General features: G+C 43.5%; 1 protein-coding gene across 1 annotated transcript in view; it reads left to right on the top strand.

Moving 5' to 3' along the window:
* LOC119738416 (probable ATP-dependent RNA helicase DDX49) overlaps positions 1 to 21,121 on the top strand; it is a 59,906-nt gene that overhangs the window by 19,870 nt on the left and 18,915 nt on the right. Inside the window, exons 3-7 of the mRNA XM_038213311.1 lie at positions 315 to 436; positions 7,385 to 7,563; positions 7,848 to 7,988; positions 11,785 to 11,860; positions 19,618 to 19,792. Of these exons, the coding sequence (XP_038069239.1) occupies positions 317 to 436; positions 7,385 to 7,563; positions 7,848 to 7,988; positions 11,785 to 11,860; positions 19,618 to 19,792 (691 nt within the window). The 5' untranslated portion in view covers positions 315 to 316. The remainder of the gene's footprint in view (positions 1 to 314; positions 437 to 7,384; positions 7,564 to 7,847; positions 7,989 to 11,784; positions 11,861 to 19,617; positions 19,793 to 21,121) is intronic.

Below are 21,121 nucleotides of genomic sequence, written 5' to 3'. Positions count from 1 at the left end.
GCTAAGTGCACAAACTTGCTGAAGACAGAACATTTAAATAACCAAAAAAGAAAGGGAAAAAGGAATTAAAGTCATCCCTAAAATTGTTAGTGTTTTTAAAATTTTAATTTTTACATGGATCACATTCTTTCTTCACACTTTTTACAAAGCAAATATTTGTGCTTCTCAGCAGACCCATGACATTGGCTCTAATTTTTATTCTAATCAAATATGAGTGCTGAAAATGATTTTTTTTTATCAAATGGCAATATGCAAAACCAACTTTTATAGACTCTGTTTACCCTTTTCTTGTCATCTCACCTTCCTTTGATCAGATATGATTCGACAGGGTCTGGAATTGTCTAAGAGGCCTCATGTTGTTATCTCAACTCCTGGGCGGCTGGCTGACCACATCAAGAGCACCGACACTTGTGACCTTAGCAAAATCAAGTTCCTTGTAAGAATGAATTAGAGTGGTTATGCCTTTGATTTCAAGCCATATATGTTTATATTGATTACATGTACCTTGGTCTGGTTCCCTGACCTCATTGCCCTTCGGACTTCACAAATGGGGTCCAGTAATTAGCGGTGAATCTTCCATACATTACACGGAAATCTGTGTAATACATGCAAATTTATGCATGACGTCAATAGGTCTGAATCCGGCCTCTTTGATTCAAAATCACAATGGTAATATTTGCCCGCAACCAGCCTATTGGAAAATGGCAATAGCCTGGCCGCGAATTGGGAATTTTAGAGGTAATGATCTTCGATTTTTGCTGAATTTGAAAGTATCTGTGGCAAATATCAATAAAAAAAGAGATATTGCTGTTCAATATTTACAACCTATCATGCCTATGCAGTTGAAATGCTTGACAGTTGCTTTCATGGAGACACTGGTGATTTTTGTACTTTTTGTGATAAGATAAGCGCGAGTTTCTTGATAATGTCACGATTATGTGTTGAATGACCGGTGTCCATGCACAATTGAACAGCCATTCAAAAATAAACAATCATGCTGTGCGCGAAGAGGTGAGCCAATCAAGGGTTTTAAATGGGAGCCCTATTTTTTTTTGGGAGGGGAACAGTCTACATTTACCTTTTCAGCTTAATTGGATGAAGTGTATGAAAAACTGAGTCATCTGAGTCATCTGGCTAAAACAATAGAAATCTTGTCAGGGCAATAACTTGAGAGAAATAGTTAACAAATGAACTACAAATTCGGTTTGTGGATTGCTCTTGGTAGTCCTAAGAAGCCTATTTCAATTCGGGCTGGAAGGTCAAGGGTCAAGGTCACAGTGGCTAAAACAATAGAAATCATATCAGCGCAATAACTTGAAAAATACTTTACATATGAACTTCAAATTCGGTTGTGGATTGCTCTTGGTAGTCCCAAGAAGCCTATTGCAATTGGGGCCGAAAGGTCAAAGGTCAAAGGTCAAGGTCACAGTGGCTAAAACAATAGAAATCGTATCAGCGCAATAGCTTGAAAAATACTTTAGGCCAAAAAAAAAAAATATTCGGTCTCTGGTCAGACCAAAGTTCCGGAATTGACGCGGCCACGCGGCTTTTTTTTTTTTTGGCTTTTTTTTTTTTCCTTCAAGCTTGAATTGTACATACAAGGTGGGTACTATTTTGCTTTTTTGGTGTCCTCGTGTACATTGGTGTCCTCCATAATTTGCCTTGGTGCTTTCGATCATTTGCCTTGGTGCAATTTCCCATTCCTTGGTGCTCCGTGGAAAAAAAATTGAGGAGGTGCAGAAATAGAGGGCGCTGTTGGAGCTACCGCGGAACATTTTGAAAAAAAAAAAGATCGACACGCATGGTTAAAATCGACGCGCGCGCTGACCAGAGACCGACTTATTTTTTTTTTGGCCTTACATATGAACTTCAAATTTGGTTGTGAATTGCTCTTGGTAGTCCCAAGAAGCCTATTGCAATTGGGGCGAAAGGTTCAAGGTCACTGTGGCTAAAACAGTAGAAATATTGTCAGCGCGATAACTTGAGAAATACTTTGCATATGAACTTCAAATTTGGTTTATGGATTGCTCTTGGTAATCCTAAAAACATTTGCATTTGGGGCTGAAAGGGTCAAAGGTCAAGGTCACAGTGGCTAGAACAATTAAAAATCTTGTTTTGTATAAAATAGAAATGTGATCTTTTATTTCGTTTTATGTACATCTGTGTTTTTTTTTAAATTAAGCTTGTTTGTACAGGATTTCTTCACATTCACTCACTCTTTTAAATCACATACAATGTCTTCCCAACAGAAAAGCCAAAAAAAAAAGAAAAAAAAGAACACCATGTATTCTGAGATCATAGGGATTAATTCATATCCTACAGAAAATAATAACATGTCGAGTAATGTTCCATGTGACCCAGGTACATGTAAGTTGATGTTAAAAGAGTGGTGTCATGTCATGGGAACAGTCATGGTTGCGGGGCATTTGTGTTCATGTAAAAAATACACCTGAATTTTTTTTTTCCAAGATTTATAATGTCCATCCTTTATTGTGCATTGCGAGGGGGGAGGGGGGCAAGGAGGGGGGTGTTTGCCCCCCCCCCCCGAAAAGCAAAAAAAGAAACAAAAAAGAAAAAGAGGTGTAAAGTCACATTGCTGTTAATTTAACGGTTGGGGGGGGGGGGGAATGTCCCTGCCCACCCTCGAAAAATGATACATCAAGAATATCCTGGAAAAAGTACAGGGATTTTTTGGGGAAAATGTACTTTTCCCCCCTCTAGAAAAAAATCCTGGCGACGCCCATGGCTGTACATGTAATGCACGTAGCCCAACATTCAACTGTTGAGGGATTTAATTTATGTACTACTCTTGAGCCCATGAAGTTGTTGCTCTTTGAAACTATCTCCATAAAGTTTGCTTATTGATTTGTGCTAAATCAAAGAGGCATTAAAAAAAAATATGCCTGACTCCAGTTGAAAAAAATAAAACAATTCAAATTATGTAAAGGTAAGATGCTGTAAGAGTTGATTTGATTCCGAGTTGGTTTGGATCCAACTTGACTCAAAAAAGGAACATCTGCATGAGTTTAATAATGTACATTCTCAAACATCCAGTAGTGTAAGATGAAATATCAAATGAATCTTTTTGGACTCATGTTTTGCAACTTGTGACGTTGCATCCGAAACCATCGCATGATAGATGGCTAGGAATGCCTTGAATGGCCTGGTCCAGTACCTGGTCCGGTACCTGGTCCCAGGTAGTTAAACAAAATCGCAACCAATAATCAGCAAAATTATCAATGATGTTGACGGAAAATACCTTCGAATGGGTCACCTAGTTCACCAGACATGCGCAGTTACATGTAGCTCAACACAAGAAAACCAAGATTCACCATCGTGAAAAATTCACAAAACTGAATGTGTCTAAAGCAAACTGGAGGGTTTTGAAAGAATGTGCCTCCACTTCCTGTACTAGTAAATGGTTCAAGAATCTTTCAGACCATACTCTTTCACACCAGGCCTTGTCGGTTCTTGCTAAAGGATTGAATTAGGCAGTCATCCCTGAGAAAATACCGATCATCGGGATTGTTCTTGCGGACAAAGGCAAATGTGTGGTTGAACTGAACAACAAGACTACAATGGCAAATGCAAGGATTTACCCAAAGACAAGCAAAACATACAAATAGGTGGGTCATAATCCTACCAGTGGCTACAGAAAGGTAATAACTGATTTCACCAACAAGTTCTACTCTAACAGAAACTTGACAATTGATCAAAAGAGGAAATTCGATTCTCCCACTGAATCGTCGATCCCAGCATTTTATGGGCTACTGAAGATCCATAAGCCTGATCGTATACCATTAAGGCCAATTGTGAGCAGTATTGCATCTGTAACTTACAATCTTGCTAAACATGCGGCACATATTCTAAGACCCTTAGATGGTAAGTCTCCACACCACATCAAATTACCAAAGATTTTACAACGGATAAACAGATAAAGGATATCAAGCTACAAGACAAGACAATAACATCGTATGATGTCAAAGCACTTTTCATGAGTATCCTACCTAATGCTGCAATCCAAGCTGTTAGAAACGGCTGGAGTGTAACAAAATCACTAAACTAGTAGATATCTGCCTGAAAACCACATGTTTCTCCCACGCTGGGAAATTTGTACAAACAACAACATGGATGTGCAATGGGCTCTCCCAGTTCGCCTATTGTGATGCATCTTTGCATGGAAATCTTTTTAAACAAATGGCACTGAATAGCTGCACTGGCAATATTCCAAGACTTTGGCTAAGATACGTCGATGATACCTTCGTCATAATCCAGAAGCAGAAACCGGACGATTTCTTCGAACACATCAGTAGTACAGATGAAAACATCAAATTCACTCAAGAACAGTGCAAAGAGAACAAGCTTGCCTTTTGGACTGCATGGTTATTGTCAACAGTGATGGCACCGTCACTACTGATGTCTACAGGAAACCAACCCACACGGACCAATACTTACAATTTAGGTCACATCACCCCTTAGTTTACAAACTGGGAGTCATCGTCGTCGCCAGCCTCAGTCGGTCGGGAATCGACAATGGGTGATGCGCCCTTTATCAATTGTTGACTGGTGTGTGATGTGGGATATGACGTTTTGAACACCTGAGGGGCGCATATGCGCTCCGAGGTTGTTCAAAACATCATATCCCATATCACACTAGTCAACAATTGTTTTGTTATACCTATGTCTTGGATTTTTTCGATTTTGATGTAGAAATCACGAAAACAAACAGCAGTTAACACAACAATCATGACAATCTAACGGCAACTCACATGCATGTCGCGTGCTCGAAACAGCTGATAGTCTGCAAGTTCGTTGCATTTTACGTGTATACGCGTATGTACCGTACGCACCGTACGCACCGTACGCAGAAAGTCATTGCACACTCCCTGTGAGATCACGTCACAGGGAGTGTGCTATGACTCTATAAAATTAAACACGTGATCATTCTAGGCCAATGAAAATGCAGTATTCAAGACAGAGGTATCATATAACAAAGATGTTTGTTGCACTGCAGCTGGAGTTGGAACTGCGTCGGTTGTACTGATGACGCCAATGCTGGAATTACAGTCTCTGCCACAGCGGCCACATGTACGACTTGTCTCTGGGTAGCTTGCAGTGTTGTTGTACTCGTTCACAGTACTCGTTACTTTTTTTTAGAGAGCTCGTACTCGTATTCGAATGTCGAAGTACTCGTACTCAAAATGACGGTACTCGTACTTGGGCAGCAAAATACACAAGGTTGGTATTGTAGTGGTGTTCACTACATCGGGAAAATTCGAACGAAGCATCGTTTGGCTGACCGATATACTGAGCACCTTCGAAGTGTCCGACTTAATCTACCCGGACACCCTGTGGTGCGCCACTTCTCCAAGCCTCTTCACACGTGTGACGACATGCCTGTGTGTGTCCTGACCATGACAACATCGAAAGCCCAGTGCTTGGAGATGGAACTGAACACTGCATCCACTACAAGCTTGCAACGCTCACGTCAGCGGTTTGAATGTGGAATTTTCTGCATTCAAACTGCCAGTCCAACTCCCAGCTCCGATGAAGCTGTTGTTTGAAGCTCTTGTTTGGGATATGTTGTCCAGGTCTCGCTTCCATAGAGAAGAGTGCCGACAATGCAGGCGTTGTACACCGCTGTCTTGGTCTTGCTTGTGATTTTGTGTTCTCCCAAACATGTTTGGTGAGCCGAGTGAGAGTGGATGCACCATTCCCAATATATTTTTTTATTTCAACATCCAGGGAGAGGTTGTCGCTGATGGTGGACCCTAGGTATGGAAACTGGTGAACAACATCCAATTCATAGTTGTCGATGGTAATGACTGGTGGAGCTTCCACGTCCTGACCCAACACATTCATCTTCTCCAAACTGATGGTCATTCGGAAGTCTTTTCAAGCAAGGGGAAAGCAGTCCATCAGATACTGGAGTTGTTGCTCAGTGTGCGTTGCGACTGCAACATCATCTGCAAACAGCGTGTCCCTGATGAGGGTCTCACACACTTTGGTTTTGGCTCTGAGGTGTGCAAGGTTGAACAGTCGTCCGTCAGACCTAGTGTGAAGGTAGATTCCCTCCGTCAACAACCCAAAAGCATGCTTCAGAAGCAGGGAAAAAAACATAACAAAGAGGGTTGGGGCCAGAACACAGCCCTGTTTGACGCCACTGCGTGATATTGAAGGATTCCAATGAACTTCCGTCATACTGGACTGTTCCTCTCATGTTCTCATGGAAGGATTTGATCAAGCTGAGTAGCTTTTGGGGACAGCCAATCATTGGGAGAATTTGGAAGAGGCCATCTCTGCTGACCAGATCGAATGCCTTGGTGTGGTCTATGAAAGCAATGTACAGGGGCTTTTGCTGTTCCCTGTGCTTCTCCTGAAGCTGTCGGAAGGAGAAGATCATGTCCACCAAGGTCTTTTGCATTGTGACTCGTGGTAAAGGGTCCCACTAACTTCTGAAGCTGAATCAAGACAACACATGCAAATAGTTTGCCAACGATGCCAAGGTGGGAGATGCCCCTGTAGTTATTGTAATTGCTTCATTCACCCATTTTCTTGTAAAGAGTGGCAATCTTGGCATCGTGCATGTCCTGTGGTACGGATCCCTCGCTCCAGCACTTGCAGAGGATGTCATGTAAGGGGTGCAGAAGTGTACTTTTGCAGCACTTGATCTGGTCTGGTGGGATCCCATCATTACCAGGAGCTTTTCCAGAAGCCAAGCTGTCAATGGCCTTGCTGAGATCTTCCAGTGTTGGCTCTGTGTCTAGTTCGTCCATGGTGGGCAGGCAATCGATGGCATCAAGGGCCGAGTGGGTATCAGTGTTCTCTCTGGAATAGAGCTTGCTGTAGTGTTTTACCCATCTCTCCATATGTTTGCCTCTGTTGGTAATCACTTCATGTAAGTGGGGAAGGGGTTCTGTAAGTGGGGAAGCTCCTGGTACCGATGCATATAAAAGAATCTGGCCATAGTTTCGGTAGTGAGAAAGTTGTGATCCTAGACAAGAGGAGCACTAGCTGGCTTAAAAGAGGCATCGGGGAAGCCATCTGGGAAAGAATAGAACAGCCATCCCTCAACAAGAAGGGCGGGCTACTTTTTAACATATCTCATTCATGGGACCGGCCATTCCTAGCCATCTATCTTGTGACCAGCCCACCGGGTCATTAGTTGTGTGACGAAGTCCAATGGTGTCGGACACATGTTGCAAAATGTAAATCCAGAAAAAAGATTCATTTGACATTTCATCTGCATGAGTTTGTTATTTGCCCTAAGGAGTGAAGTAAATCATCAGTTTGGATGAAGAAAATAATGACTTTTCAGTACAGCTGTACAACACATTGCTGTACCTTGTTGTGAACACATGTACCTGCTAAACTCTTGTTTCAGGTTCTAGATGAGGCAGACAGGTTATTAGAAGGCAACTTTGGTCCAGATCTGGAGGTCATATTTGAAAATATTTCAGCAGAACGGCAAACGTTGCTCTTTAGTGCCACCATCACTGACACAATGAAGGAACTACAGAAAGTCTCTTTGAGCAAACCATTCTTCTGGATTTCTAAAACACCGTGAGTAGATCAGTGGTTGTTACGTGAAACTGGCTGCAAATAGTTACTGTTTTGATTGATTCCGCAGCAGAGCAATTGAAAAGATGTCTACCTTCTTCTTGACCTGTTGTGATTTTTTGTGTGACATGGTTGTTTTTCATTGCCATTAATCTGTTAACACTATTGTTTTTTTCTATTATTTACCCTCGTTTTTCTGTACACTGCTAATCCTAAGAGGCAGTGAGGCTTGTTGTGGGAACTGGATATCCATAAAGGAAATATTTTTGATGGTTTAATATTTGTAGTGTTGTCACAGTTGAGCAGCTGGATCAGCGTTATTGCATCACGCCAGCACAGGTCAAGGATGCCTACCTCATGCATATTGTGCATACATTTTGTTCAGAGAGCAAAGAGAAATCCATCATTATATTCACCAGTACATGCAAGTAAGTCAATTTCTTTGATGACTGTTTTAAATCTTTCCTAAAATAGACTCGTGGATTTGAATGAGCAGGGAAAATTTCACAAAAGTGGACTTTGCACACACCCAAGACTATAGTTCAATGACATTTATTATGTTATTGCCAATCAAATGTTGAATCAGTGTTCATCCAACTTGCCTTCTCTGTATGACCCAAAATGTCAGATCGACCCATAATGTAATATCAACGTATACTGTAATAAAAATAATCCCGCAAACATCGACCTAAAATGTAATAACTGAAATGTGTATTTTTATGCCCCGCGGCGAAGCCGAAGGGGCATACTGTTTCCGCCTTGTCCTTCCGTGGATGGGTGGGGACAGTGGCATCACCAGACTTTTCAGTCTGGGGGGGCACAGGGGGGGGGGGGCACCAGCATTTGATGGGGGGCACTTAGGTGGATACGGATCGCCGTCCTGGGGGAGGGGTCTAAGGGGAGGGGGTGCCCCCCTCCCCTTTGGAAAATTTTCGCATATGGAGGATGGGCTAGATGCAAAATGGTGCCACATTTGATGCTAAATTCGATCTGAAGATATCTCCAGAAATTGCTATTTAACCAACTCAGATGATGGGAGTTGAATATAACAAAATATATATATTTTTTTTTACCAACCCAAATCTCAGATGGGGGGGGCACTCGGGGGGGCACTAGGTTTTCCAGGGGGGGCACGTGCCCCCCCTGGCCCCCCCTTGGCGACGCCACTGGGTGGGGATGTATAAACACTGCCTTATGGGGTACTGGAACAATGGAAGGTACCCCACAAGGAATGCCCGCCAACTTGCGGGGTACCGTTTTGGTACCCCACAAGTTTTTCACGAAATAGATATATGGATTTTACTCAAAAACTAGGAATTTCCAAGGTGAGTTGATCTGTTGCAAACGGAAGAGTTTTTAGAAAAGGGATATTAAGTCAGAATTTCAGCCCAGAAAATTAATTCCGGTTAAAATAAGAGCATTTTGAAATTAGTGCGTGACATTGCAAAAATTTAGTACGCGAGAACAAAGGAAGTACCCCTCTTCTCTGCCTGTGTAAGTGGGTGTGGGTGAAAAATGAAGCGGAACTGCTTAGCACTGAAAAAAAAGTATAAGTGATGAAAACAAAAGTTAAAGCAGTGCTCACCGGGAATTGTTCTGGCTGAATTTTCGGCCCCGCTGGGCCTTCATCAGAGCTATGTCTGTTTGAATGCAGAAAAATCCACATTCAAACTGCCTGGCGTGAGTGTTCCAAGCTTGTAGATGATGCGTTGTTCCATCTCCAAGCACTGGGCGTTCGATGTTGTCATGGTCAGGACACACACGCGCATGTCGTCACACGTGTGTGGTGGCTTGGAGAAGTGGCGTGCCACAGGGTGTCCGGGGAGATTGAGTCGGACACTTAGAAGGTGCTCAGTATATGTCAGCCAAACGACGCTTCATTTCGCCGATGTAGTGGACACTGCATAGTTTGCGGGAGATACAATACACCAGGTTGGTGGATACGCAAGTGAATTGTCCCCTGGGTATATAACTGCCTTTGGGACCGTCGATCTTGCGTGGATTGTGGATGGACCTGCACATATTACAGCGTGTGCGATTGCAAACTGTGGTGCCGGTGTTGATGTCGTTAACATCGGAGACTGGTAAGAGCATTGATCGGATTAAAGTCTGTCCAATGAACCGGTCACGTCTGAAAGCAACGAGGGGAGTTGAATCGTTGTTGAAGATGTGGCTGGTCAAAGGATCAACTTGTAGCGTGCGGAACTTTTTCCGGATGATAGCACGAACCCGGTGTGGGTGAACGTATAAACACTGCCTTATGGGGTACAGGAACAATGGGAGGTACCCCACAAGGAATGCCCACCAACTTGCGGGGTACCGTTTTGGTACCCCATAAGTTTTTCACGAAATAGATATATAGATTTTACTCAAAAACTAGGAATTTCCAAGGTGAGTTGATCCGTCGCAAATGTAAGAGTTTTAGAAAAGGGATATTAAATCTGAATTTCAGCCCAGGAAATTAATTCTGGTTAAAATAAGAGCATTTTGAAATTAGTGTGCGACATTGCAAAATTTAAGTACACGAGAACAAAGGAAATACCCCACTTCTATGCCTGTGTTAGGGTGTGTGTGGGTAGGCATTGCATTCACTGTGTGGACTTCCGAACAAAAGAGGTCCACATAAACCAGGTAGAGGCGACGTTGTGGGGACTTGGGCAAGTCCACACAGTGTTTCTAGAAAACAGGTTTAGAGGCATTTTTGGGTTAGGTTTATCCGTGGCAAAATGAAGAGAAACACTAAAGGGGATCATAGAAAAAAAAATTGGGTTTAAAGAGTTTCCACAGTTTGAGAAAAAAAGATTTTTTTTCACTGGTTTTTCTTAAGTACACGAAACCAAGGGAATGTCCACACTTCGTATGTAACGTTAACATGCGTGTGTGTGTGCTATTGCAATACGCGATCATGGCTTGTTCACACATTGCTTTAAAGATCTATGTGATCACGGAGTGAGGTAATACCAGGTGAGGTGGAATCCTAAAATTCAACAAGCTTCACAGAAGTGAAGTTTGATTTGGATTCTAGCGAGCTGGATTACGTGCCCTCCCTAGTCGTCATTAATGACTCCCACCCGGTAATAGGATCAAAACAATTGATAGTGTTAGTTTTTGGCTTGATTTTACATGAGTTCACGAGCCAACTTTCAAGTCTGAAGGCGCGGTCAACGCAATCTCATGTAATCCCTCTGTGCCGTTATACGGCTCGGTAGAATACCAATCAAACTTCACTTCTGTGAAGCTCGTTTAATTTTAGGAGTTTACATTACGTTATGTGCCTATTTTAATTACATCATGGGTCTGTAAATATTACATTACGGGTCAATTGTTACATTATGGGTCGTAACATGATCTTTGCTTGTGTGAGGTGCTAGTCACAGACCATAATATATGGTCATGTAAAAATCCAACTTTGAAAAAGCACCTTTAACACTGCAGTCAACATCAATCAAGTGACTGTTTTCAACAGTTAAGACTTCCCAGCCTACACAAAGCAGGATTAATGGGCTATGACTGTTTATGTAACTTGATACAGCTACATGTGTATGCTTTGACTGTGGGTAATTGATGAGCCGGCTGTGCCTTCAACTTTCCTGCTTTGTCTGTTGACATGGCAGGGGAAGTGGATTGATTTTTTGACTGCCTGTGACTGTTAAAATGGCTGGAGGATTAATGTGATGTCACATGACATGTGATGATGTCATCATGACGTCACTTCAATTTTCATCTATGACACATCCCAGTCTAGGTATATACCAAGTTAGAATCAGATTGGGCATGTTCTGTGGATATTGGCAAATTTGAAAAAGCACCTTCAGTGTGACGTCACATCACATTATGACAAAATTTGAGTAAGATGCTCTGTAATAGGTGGCCGCAGTGCAACCAACATTCCTACCAAGTTTCAGGATTTTTAAATGTTTTTATTAAAAAAATAAATAAAAAAATAAACACTGTATACTCAGTGTTGTCCAAAATGATTGTGAAAAAAATCACAGCCTACTCAGGTGAGACTCGAACCTATGACCTGCTTACTAGTGCAGACGTCTTACCACTCGACCACTGAGGTTGCCAGGGTCAGCTGGCTGGTTCGAATTTGATATAGCAGCAGGTACTGCAACCAAACTTTTCATAAGATTTTCATCCGGATGATGTAAATTCAATATTGGGTTTTGCCCTTCACTGATGTAAATGATAACGTAAAAATGGTGTTTTTTTCTGTCTGAGGAATTGCCATTTGTTGGCCATCATGCTGAGAGAGATGGGTCTGCCTTGTGTCAGCCTTCATTCACTAGTAAAGCAGGTATTGTAACACTCATTGTCATTGTGTGCAATTGAGCTTTTCAGAGCCATTTATAAGTAAGATTTGAGGCTTTGCATGGTGGAAATACTAAATAATGAAAGGTTTGCGGAAACACCATGTGCGAATAATTTCTCAACTAAGAGAATGGTTCTGAAAAGAACCAGAGGTATAAACTCGACGATCCCTGAAGACGGTCAGAGCATACTGACCGGAACGTCGAGTTTATACCTCTGGTTCTTTTCAGAACCATTCTCTTAGTTGAGAAATTATTCGCACATGGTGTTTCTGCAAACCTTTCATTATTTAGAGCCATTTATGTAAATTTGTACCTAGATCTACTACCCCATAACAGTTATAATGCCAGTCTACGTCACTCAGCTTACCTGCAGAGCAATCTACTTATGCATATTCCCTAGACCGGCAGGTATTTCCGCTAAGAGTTTCATACAATAGCACCCTCTGGTGTCCTACCCATAATGCCCCGTGGCATGCGTGCCTCGTGAGCGTCCTCTTTTTCTTCTTCTTCCTTGTCAGTGCTGCTTTAATATGGTTGAAGATAAACGCACTGCGTTGGGCGCATGCATTGTCTAAGGACAACAGAAACTTGTGCTCGGGTACAGTGCTGTATATATACAGGTGCAAGTAAAAAATCTGAGGTTAATTGACCTATCGCCGTTTGGAAGGTAGCCACGCCCCTTGGACAACCCTATGAATTTTTGTACACTAAGCTTTGTTTGTCTCAGATTTTGCGCGTTCTGCGTATATTTGTATATCATGTAATTGGACAATATTTCACAAGCTGCGTTGACGCGATTCTAACGCGATTCTGACACGATAGGTCAATTTAAGCGGAGGTCTCTCAGCGCAAATTAGAAGGCGTGGAGGGATGGGTATGCAGCAGGATCAACTGGGAGGTGGTTCAGTCCCGGATGGTACGTGGGAAGTATGAGCTAGCATACACTGAAGATCTGGTGTGTGAGAAAGTGAATCTGGAACTGTGTCCTCTGGAAGGTGTAGATAAATGAGTAAGATGGCTGCTGCAAGGGATGTCGACCAAGTTATATCTGACCTTGTTCATCATTTGCAGGCGATTCCTGTAGTGAGGGCCAGTCAAGATGTTCTAACATGGCTGTAACACTGCTTGTTCTTCTGTGATCGCCCATGACGAAACGAGCCTAGCTTCGTTGGACTTGCTCAAGCTTCTTGGTATTCCGTTGGGTATGTGGATCCCATGAAGCTGCTGCAAATTCGACAGATGGATGAATGAAGGTGGTGTAGACAGCTTCTTTGACTTTCTGACTGCTGTGGCTCAGGTTACGGGAGAAGAAGGGCTTGCTCTTAGTGGCAGATTGGGTAGGACGTGTTTAAAATACGCTCTGTATTTCTCGTCTGTTTTGCTACCCTTTTTCGCTTGAGAAGTTTATTGATAAAATAAAGACTTAAACAACAACTTGTAGAGTTTTCCATCGTCTTCTTTATTTATTCATCATGTCCATTTGATAAGGAATGAATTGTTTGGGGAGAACCGGCCTGTCACACACCTGGGGGAATTCCTCTCACATGGGACGGCCAAGTTCTTGGGGACTACACCGTTAACGCTTGCGCCGTTGCCGCAGCTGGTCCCTTGTCCAGCACCCCCGGCCACTGCTGGCTGCGGGCATTGGCAGTTCTGCTGGCCAGTTAAGGGGACCTCAGTGGCCTTCTCCGGTCAGCCCAAGCGGAACACCCAAACAATAGGTACGCTCCGGCAAGGTTCCTCCAAAACATATCTCCTGTGCCGGAGCAAAAACCTATAAAGGGCAGACAGGGTAAGTGTGGCTCGGGTGCGAGCGCCGCTATACCCTCCGGCCTTTCCCTGAACACAGGGCAGCTTGAGGGGACTAGTCGCCACGCTTCAGTGGACTCCAGTCACCTTTGTCCTCCCGGCACAGTGTTGAGCACCTCTGAGTGCTAGGACGGGCTATTTTACGGGCTACCGGACTGACCAGCGTTTGCTCAGCCCATGGGTTTGAGGCGCTGGTGGCTGGGAATGCTATGAGCGACACGGAGCCGGCCGTTCTGATGCCCCAGGCGTCACCCCCGAAGTTTCATCGGGTGTACCCCGGGGCTACAATAATCTTCGGGAGAGAAGAATAAAGCGGTTCGACTATCATGCATTTTTCTTATTGGGGCGATTTGTCGCACCGATCCCACTGCCCCAAATGCTACCGAGATGAGGAATCGGTCTTTTGAGCCCACTCATTGCAAGCCTTGCAATTGTTCTCAGCTTCATTGTCGACTCCATTGTCGGCCCTATATTGTCGGGCACCATTAATGAAACGGCCTGTCTGAGTTGGGTTGCGAGCCATGCTCTGTAGCCCTCTACATTAGTAATGGTTGAGTGGCTCGAGGACAAAGGGACATGCCGTGCACGTGCTTAGCCGTGCGCCGGTGTTTCTGCCTGAACTGAAATCGCTACAGTTTTCATGCACATGTACATATACATTGTACATGTACAGTGTACATGTGCATGTAATGTCCATTGTCTCCGAGGGAGTTGTTCCACCACTGACTGTGGCCGTGTGCAACTCGTCCCTCCAGGTGTGCTAGACGGTTCTCATTTACGGAGTTAATTCGACCCTTGTATTAGGATGGTTCATCTGATGGCAGCTGCTCTTAACAATGAACCCCAGCCTGAACATAACATCAGCGACTGGTTGTTGTGATGCTTCTGTAGATCAGGCTTGTGTGGACCACATTCGCAAGATTGTGCCTGCATCCAAAATGCCTGCTGCTCTTCAAGCAAGAATGTGATCATTACCATTTTCTGTTGGCAGATTTCAGTTTTCTCAGCTGCATACCTCTTGAAGATTTGCCGTGGTAGTTTTGTGTGGCCGCGCTATCAGCATTTTCGGTGCGCCACGCCACATTGGCTAAGTTCTTCACTGGCAGCAACGGCTCCGATTCGGCTTCATTTGTTTCGATGACTACCATAAGTGACTCATGACGACCTCCACCTGTCTGTCTCGTGGGAGCTCGTTGTCGAGACTTTGTGGCTGACATCAATACCAGTGGACCAACACAGTGTTGCGCCCCTCACGTTTTTCCCTCGGGGAGATGTTTATGAGATTTTAATAGTCGACTTTTACAACTGCAACTTATCAGGCCAGAGCACTGGGAATTTTGCGGTTTCAAACAAAGATTCCTGCTGCAAATTCGTGGTGTCCCCATTCAGCCATTTCCACCTCACTCCTGGACTCTGCTCAGATAGTAAAGGCGATTGGGCTGCGCTGCGGAAACGGAGAGTGGTTGCATAATTCACCTATTTTCCTTGTACTGGCCCAGTCATCACTGAATCCAGTGCACGCCGTGCCCTGACTTGTGCAGTGCCGCCAGTGGTGGTTCGACATTGCCAACCACACAAGGGTGTGCCTCTCATAGATCGCAGCCTTCGCTAACTGTCATGGCAGACGCGTTTCTCTGGCAGTTGACTACCCACCACCCGCATCTAGTGGCGGGTTGGTGAGGCCCTGTGTGAGCATCACTCAAGTTCCATTAACGTACTTAAGATATTGGCAGTCTCCGAGAAACTCTGATGTTATTTTCTAAAATCAGTGACGTGCCAGATGATCCTGGTTTGATGTGACAATGACACGGTTGTGGCTTACATCGACGACCAGGAGGGCACGCAGCCTGCTCAACTGTGTACTCTCACATGAGAAATCCCCCATTGGTGTTTGCGCCACAGTTTCGTGCTTTCGACGGTCCACCTCCCAAGCAAGGAGAACGTCGCTTCTAATGCCCTCCTTAACGTCGGTTTTCACGGGGCACGCGAACGATTTGCGAAGTCCAACATTCGGAGAAGTTTTTCTCCGAATGTCTCCCGACAATGGAGTCGTAAACCATTCTTGCGCAGTTTACTCGAAGTTCTCACAACGTATGTGCGAATGTCGTGTGTACCGTGACTGAACTACGGCCAGTCCACATAAACGAAGAACACGCGACTTAATGCGAGTAATGCTGGGACTCCACGGGTTCTTCTGATCGCTCCTCCTGGGAACTATGGGCCTCTTGCACACCTTCCATCTCCCCTGGCAGGGGGTTTGTCTTCCTCTTCTTGGTCAATCCAACACCTCGGCCACAACTCTTTCCTCCCATGGGCGGCATGTTGTTGTCTTGAGTCGAAGTCAAATGAAGTAAATAAACCACCCACTGTTTAACCTATGAGGCTATAGTATAGGCCAACATAGCCTACTTGCCTACAATACAGAATTCACACAGAGTAGCAAATGCGCGAAATAGTCGTGCGCTTTATATAGGTCAAACGTGGTGTGGATTTGCCGCCAAACGTGCACCAAACGTTCGTGAGAATGTCTCAAGAAGTACGCAAAAAGTTTGCGGAAAGGTCGACAAATAATCGCTTCTAGCGTGAGACACTCTCCAAATTGTCGGGGTCTGTTTGGGGATTTACGAAGAGTTTGCAAACATCGCGCACGTCGTGAGTAGGTCCTGCACATATGACAAAGCTTTTAAGACATTTTTGAGAACAAATCACGAGCAAAACACGACCTGGGATGCTGGAAACTTTCGCAAGAAATTCAAAAAAAATTTTGAAACTCCCGCCGAACTAAAAACGACGCCTGCGAATAATTGACGATGCTTCCGAACCCCCGCGATGGTTTGGCGATCCTTTGCAGCATAAAATACGAATGTTGGACTTTGCCATTTTTTTCGACATTCGCATCCTTCGCAAATCGTTCGCGTGCCCCGTGAAAACCGACCTTTAGGAGTGGTGGATCCTCCCAACAGTGGTAGCTGCTGAGCAACTAACCACATGTCAATCTGCTTGTTTCACGGATTAATCACCGGATAAATCACAGATTTCAGGTCTACTGCGCTAGGATTCCTGACCCCTGCACGTGGCAGACGAATACACTGGTGATGGAGACGGACGGGCTGCTTGCCTACGCCTTCCTGCCGTTCCCTCTCATCCCTCGGGTACTGAATCAACTGGAGTAGAAGGATGACAAGGGCCTCCTCTTAACTCCTTGTTGGTCCCATTGATTGGTTTCCTGGGGCTATAACCATTCCCTTGGTTCACCAGTTAGTGGTACTTCCGAGGAGAACAATATTTTGTTCCAGCTCAGCTTGGGTTTCCTTCACCCAGCTCCGCAGGAATTTCTCCTGATGCTCTGCAGGAATTTCTCCTGATGTGCTGGGTGCTGTCACGCAATTCCTCTGCATATCTGACCTTTCTCAAACAAGCTGTGGCTTTTGCAGCTTGCACTTGGGGGACTTCTAACACGACAGTAGATTACTTTGTGTTAGACAGTCGAACTCCCAGTCTGCTCTTAAATTAAGGAGACCTCTTCAACGCCTTTCTTATCCACGTTATTGAGATCTTTATATTTATTTAAACCAGTGGACAATTTCACATCTGTTTCAATTGTCCCAAAGATTGCCTTTTTGTTAGCAGTTGTTACTTCTAGATGTACATGTAGTAAAGAACTGCTTTCTTTATAATAGAGACGGACCCTATCTGGTGGGAACCTGTGTGCCCGTTCGATCCCTAAGGAAGATTTTTTAAACTAAGACTGTCGGAGTCCTCTTTGCCTCCGGACGTCTTTGTTCCAGGCATCAAATCATTCTTGTCCATTCCTGATGGAGAATTTTGGTGCCAATCATGACTTTGATGTCATACATCAGCTGCACAGGGGCGCTTTGAATCGGTCATTTGCAGTTGCATGTATTTGTCACAACAACCCTGCCATACCGGCAGGCTTCTCCTGACACGTTTTTGTCATAACAACCCTGCCATACCGGCAGGCCTCTCACGACATGTATTGCAAGATTGCCTGATGGTCGGTTATGGTCATCCATGAAACCACGGACGTATCAACGGCAGAGGCCGTGGGATCAGTCCGCATGCACAGAGCATGGGAAAGCAGTGCTGAGGGCAACATTTTCAGACCAGAGACCTCCCTAGAATTGGTGTCTCCTAACTCTGATTCTTTTTTTGAAGTCTGTACATATAATAGTGTCTATATGTACTAATGTCGTAATGCTTTGCCCATCTGGGGTTTACTTGTCATGTTACGTGCCCCTGTGAAAGCACAGTAGCATCTCGCATGACCCATTGCCTGGACGGTGCTAGTCTATGCAAAGGAAGATTGTTCTACAGGTAAGTTGAGTGACGTAGACTCACCCCCCCCCCCCCCACCCCCCCCCCCCCCACCCCCCCCCACCCCCTCCCCCCTGCAGAAGTGTTGATTGGGTCTACAAACGAATACTTACCTGTAAACCATCCCTCCCTCCTATGCTCACGAGGCACGCATGCCACGGGGCATTATGGGTAGGACACCAGAGGGCGCTATTGTATAAAACTCTGCCGGTCTAGGGAATATGCATAAGTAGATTGCTCTAAAGGTAAGTATTGGTTCGTAGACCCCATCCACACTTCTGTGTGGGGGGGGGGGGGGGATCCCCCTACAAAAAAACCTACAAGAAAGTATGGGCCCTAGGCCTTTCCCCTAAGAAATTGTTGGCTACCAGTGTTGAAACAACATAGATACTTTGTCGAGGTTCATTAAGTCATTTTTTTTCCTGGAGTATATTGAGCAGAGCATAGTACATGCACATGTATACATAGTTGTATATGTAAGGGCGCACCTAGTGGTGCGTTCCCTGGGGTAGTTTGAGCGTGTGCTATCAAACTGGGGTAGGGTGTGTGCCCTGGTGAATAATTGGCAGTCAACTCCAAATAAAGTGATCCAGTGACTCAAATATTGCAGCTCACAATTTATTTATTTGAAATTTATTATGTGTGGAAATCCCTTGACATTAAAATGGTCTCTGATAATAAGTTACAAATAGGAATGACAAATTATCACTCAAAATATTCCCTAAAAACAAATTGAATCCTGGCAGTCACAATACAAACTACTTGAATAATCCTAATGTCCAATCCTGAGATGATCTAAATCCTGGCATGTATCTCTGTAGAAACCCTCAGTTTCAATGTAGAAATCCTGGTATACACTCCCTGTAAAACTCCCCCTACAAATCCAAGAAGATATTTCTCCAAAAATCCAGATCCAAATCTTCAGTATAAATCAATCAATCCATCCCCCAGACCGGACCCAATACCATGCGCTGCTCTCTCTCGACTCCCTCGATGCTAGCGGACACGGCGGTCCTTAGCAACGGTACGGTATAACCTATGTACATGCAAATCAACGTATCGCGTGAACAATACATGTACATACAGAGAAGTTTCACGGTGTGTGAGTCAAAACAAATCATGAACTCATCACAATAAGCGAGCAAAAACTCTTTAATGAAAGTTTTCAAACTCTCATACCTGCACCAAACTGATCCTGAATCAAATGCGGACAAGTCACCTTCATGCATGATGAACTTGAAATGAGGAAAACACCTCGACTTCAAACGGAATCTTTGAACTAGAACTTTCTCAACTTTCGCCCCAAAAAACGTGGAGAGAGAGAGAGCTAACACGCATGTGCGGTTGGCCACATCAAAATACTTCAATGTTATCATACACGATTAACTCCCAAAAGTGTCTATAATACATAACAACATTGCAGTCATGCATTAACATTATCACTAATATAATCATAAATCACATACCCCTACATATATTACAAACATGGTATATTTATTGCAGGGAACTTTATTTTTAGAGGCAGACAAATCATTTTAATAAATTTGAATAGATATTAAGAAAAAGAATGATATGAATATATTGTTTTTGATAACAGAGAACAAGATTAGCATCGTTAGCAATGTTCAAGTCCAATCAAGTTCGTGTTTTGGTCGCCACCGATGTCGCGAGTAGGGGGCTAGATATACCAACAGTGGAGTTAGTTATTAATCACAATGTTCCTACATCACCCAAGGACTATGTACACCGAGTTGGTCGCACAGCAAGAGCAGGTGAGGCTAAGGATGTCTATTTCTGTTCAGATTTTAAACACTTCATAATCAAAATGTGCAGTGTTGTAAACACATTACATGTACATGTATTTGCCAACTTGCTAATTGAGAGGGTGCATCAGTTGATCTCAGAGAATACTCATTTAATTATCAGGATTGCTATTAAAATTGCTTGGAATGCATGGCAGATGAGAACTGTTGCAACCCAAGGACTGTAGAACAACCTGAAATTGATGGAAATGTGTACAACCTAAAAAGCTGAAATTAAGATAACTATATTAATTGGATTAGATGATGTAAATCGATGCGTGAAAAGTTCGCTGAACTGAGGACCTTTTGAGAAGAGGAATTTAACAGCCAAAAACAGACAATGTAAACAAATAATTGAGTTCCATTTTTTTCAATAGTGATATAGTAATTTAAAATACAATCATAAGACAAAAGGTACACTAAGAAAAGAATTTTTGATGTTGTTGTTGCTTACATGCATTTCGAGTTCCAGTCGCTATTCCACTTTGACCCCCCCCCCCAGTCTTAGGTATGATTACCGGTTGTCCAGTCTCTGAATACACTCGCAACCTCTTTACTTGTTCCCAAGTTTTTTTAACTGAGCAAAAAAGTTAACAACAAAAGGAATAATCTTCAAAGTTAAGTTTGCTCCTTGGAAAGGAAAAAAATTCAGAGAATTAAAAATAAATAGTGTTAAAAACGTGTCCCTCTTGTTTTCCAGTGAAAAAAAGAAAAGAAAAAGAACAAATCTGCCAAGTTTGCTCCTTAGGAAGGAAAAAAACTTTCAGATAAATGAAATGTTGCAACCTCTAAACTTGTTCCCCAGCTTTTTTTTTTTTTCAACCTTTTAACTTGTTTAACTTTTTTACAACGAAAAAAAGAAAAGAAAACGAAAGGGAACAAATCTTCTAAGTTTGCTCCTCAGGAAAAAAAATGTCCGAGATAGGAACATTAAAATGTTGCAACCTCTTTAACTTATTCCCAAGTTTTTTTTTGGGGGGGGGGGGGGTTTGAAATCTTCAAACTTTTCTCCTTAGGGAAAAAAAACAATAACAATGTTGAGCCTATATGTCGCAGTTTTGGATATATAATTTAAAATAAGTACAAAAATTCAGTTAGGCTGTTGGCGCCCTGGTTCTCCCCGTGTTCCTGTTTAAACTTCAGTTGGTCCTTCCAATCCATCCTCGTCTTCACCATCAGGCAGTGTCACATTGGAGCAGATACCTTTGCAGCATGCACATTCTGAGAACACTCCAAACCTTGTTTTCGGCAGCCACAGCGCTGTGTGTTGCATCCCGTCTTGCAGCTACTTCGTATTAG

The sequence above is a fragment of the Patiria miniata genome, unplaced genomic scaffold (assembly GCF_015706575.1).
Source record: "Patiria miniata isolate m_02_andy unplaced genomic scaffold, ASM1570657v1 HiC_scaffold_10, whole genome shotgun sequence".
Taxonomy (NCBI): domain Eukaryota; kingdom Metazoa; phylum Echinodermata; class Asteroidea; order Valvatida; family Asterinidae; genus Patiria; species Patiria miniata.
This window is presented reverse-complemented; position numbering and strand designations above follow the sequence as displayed.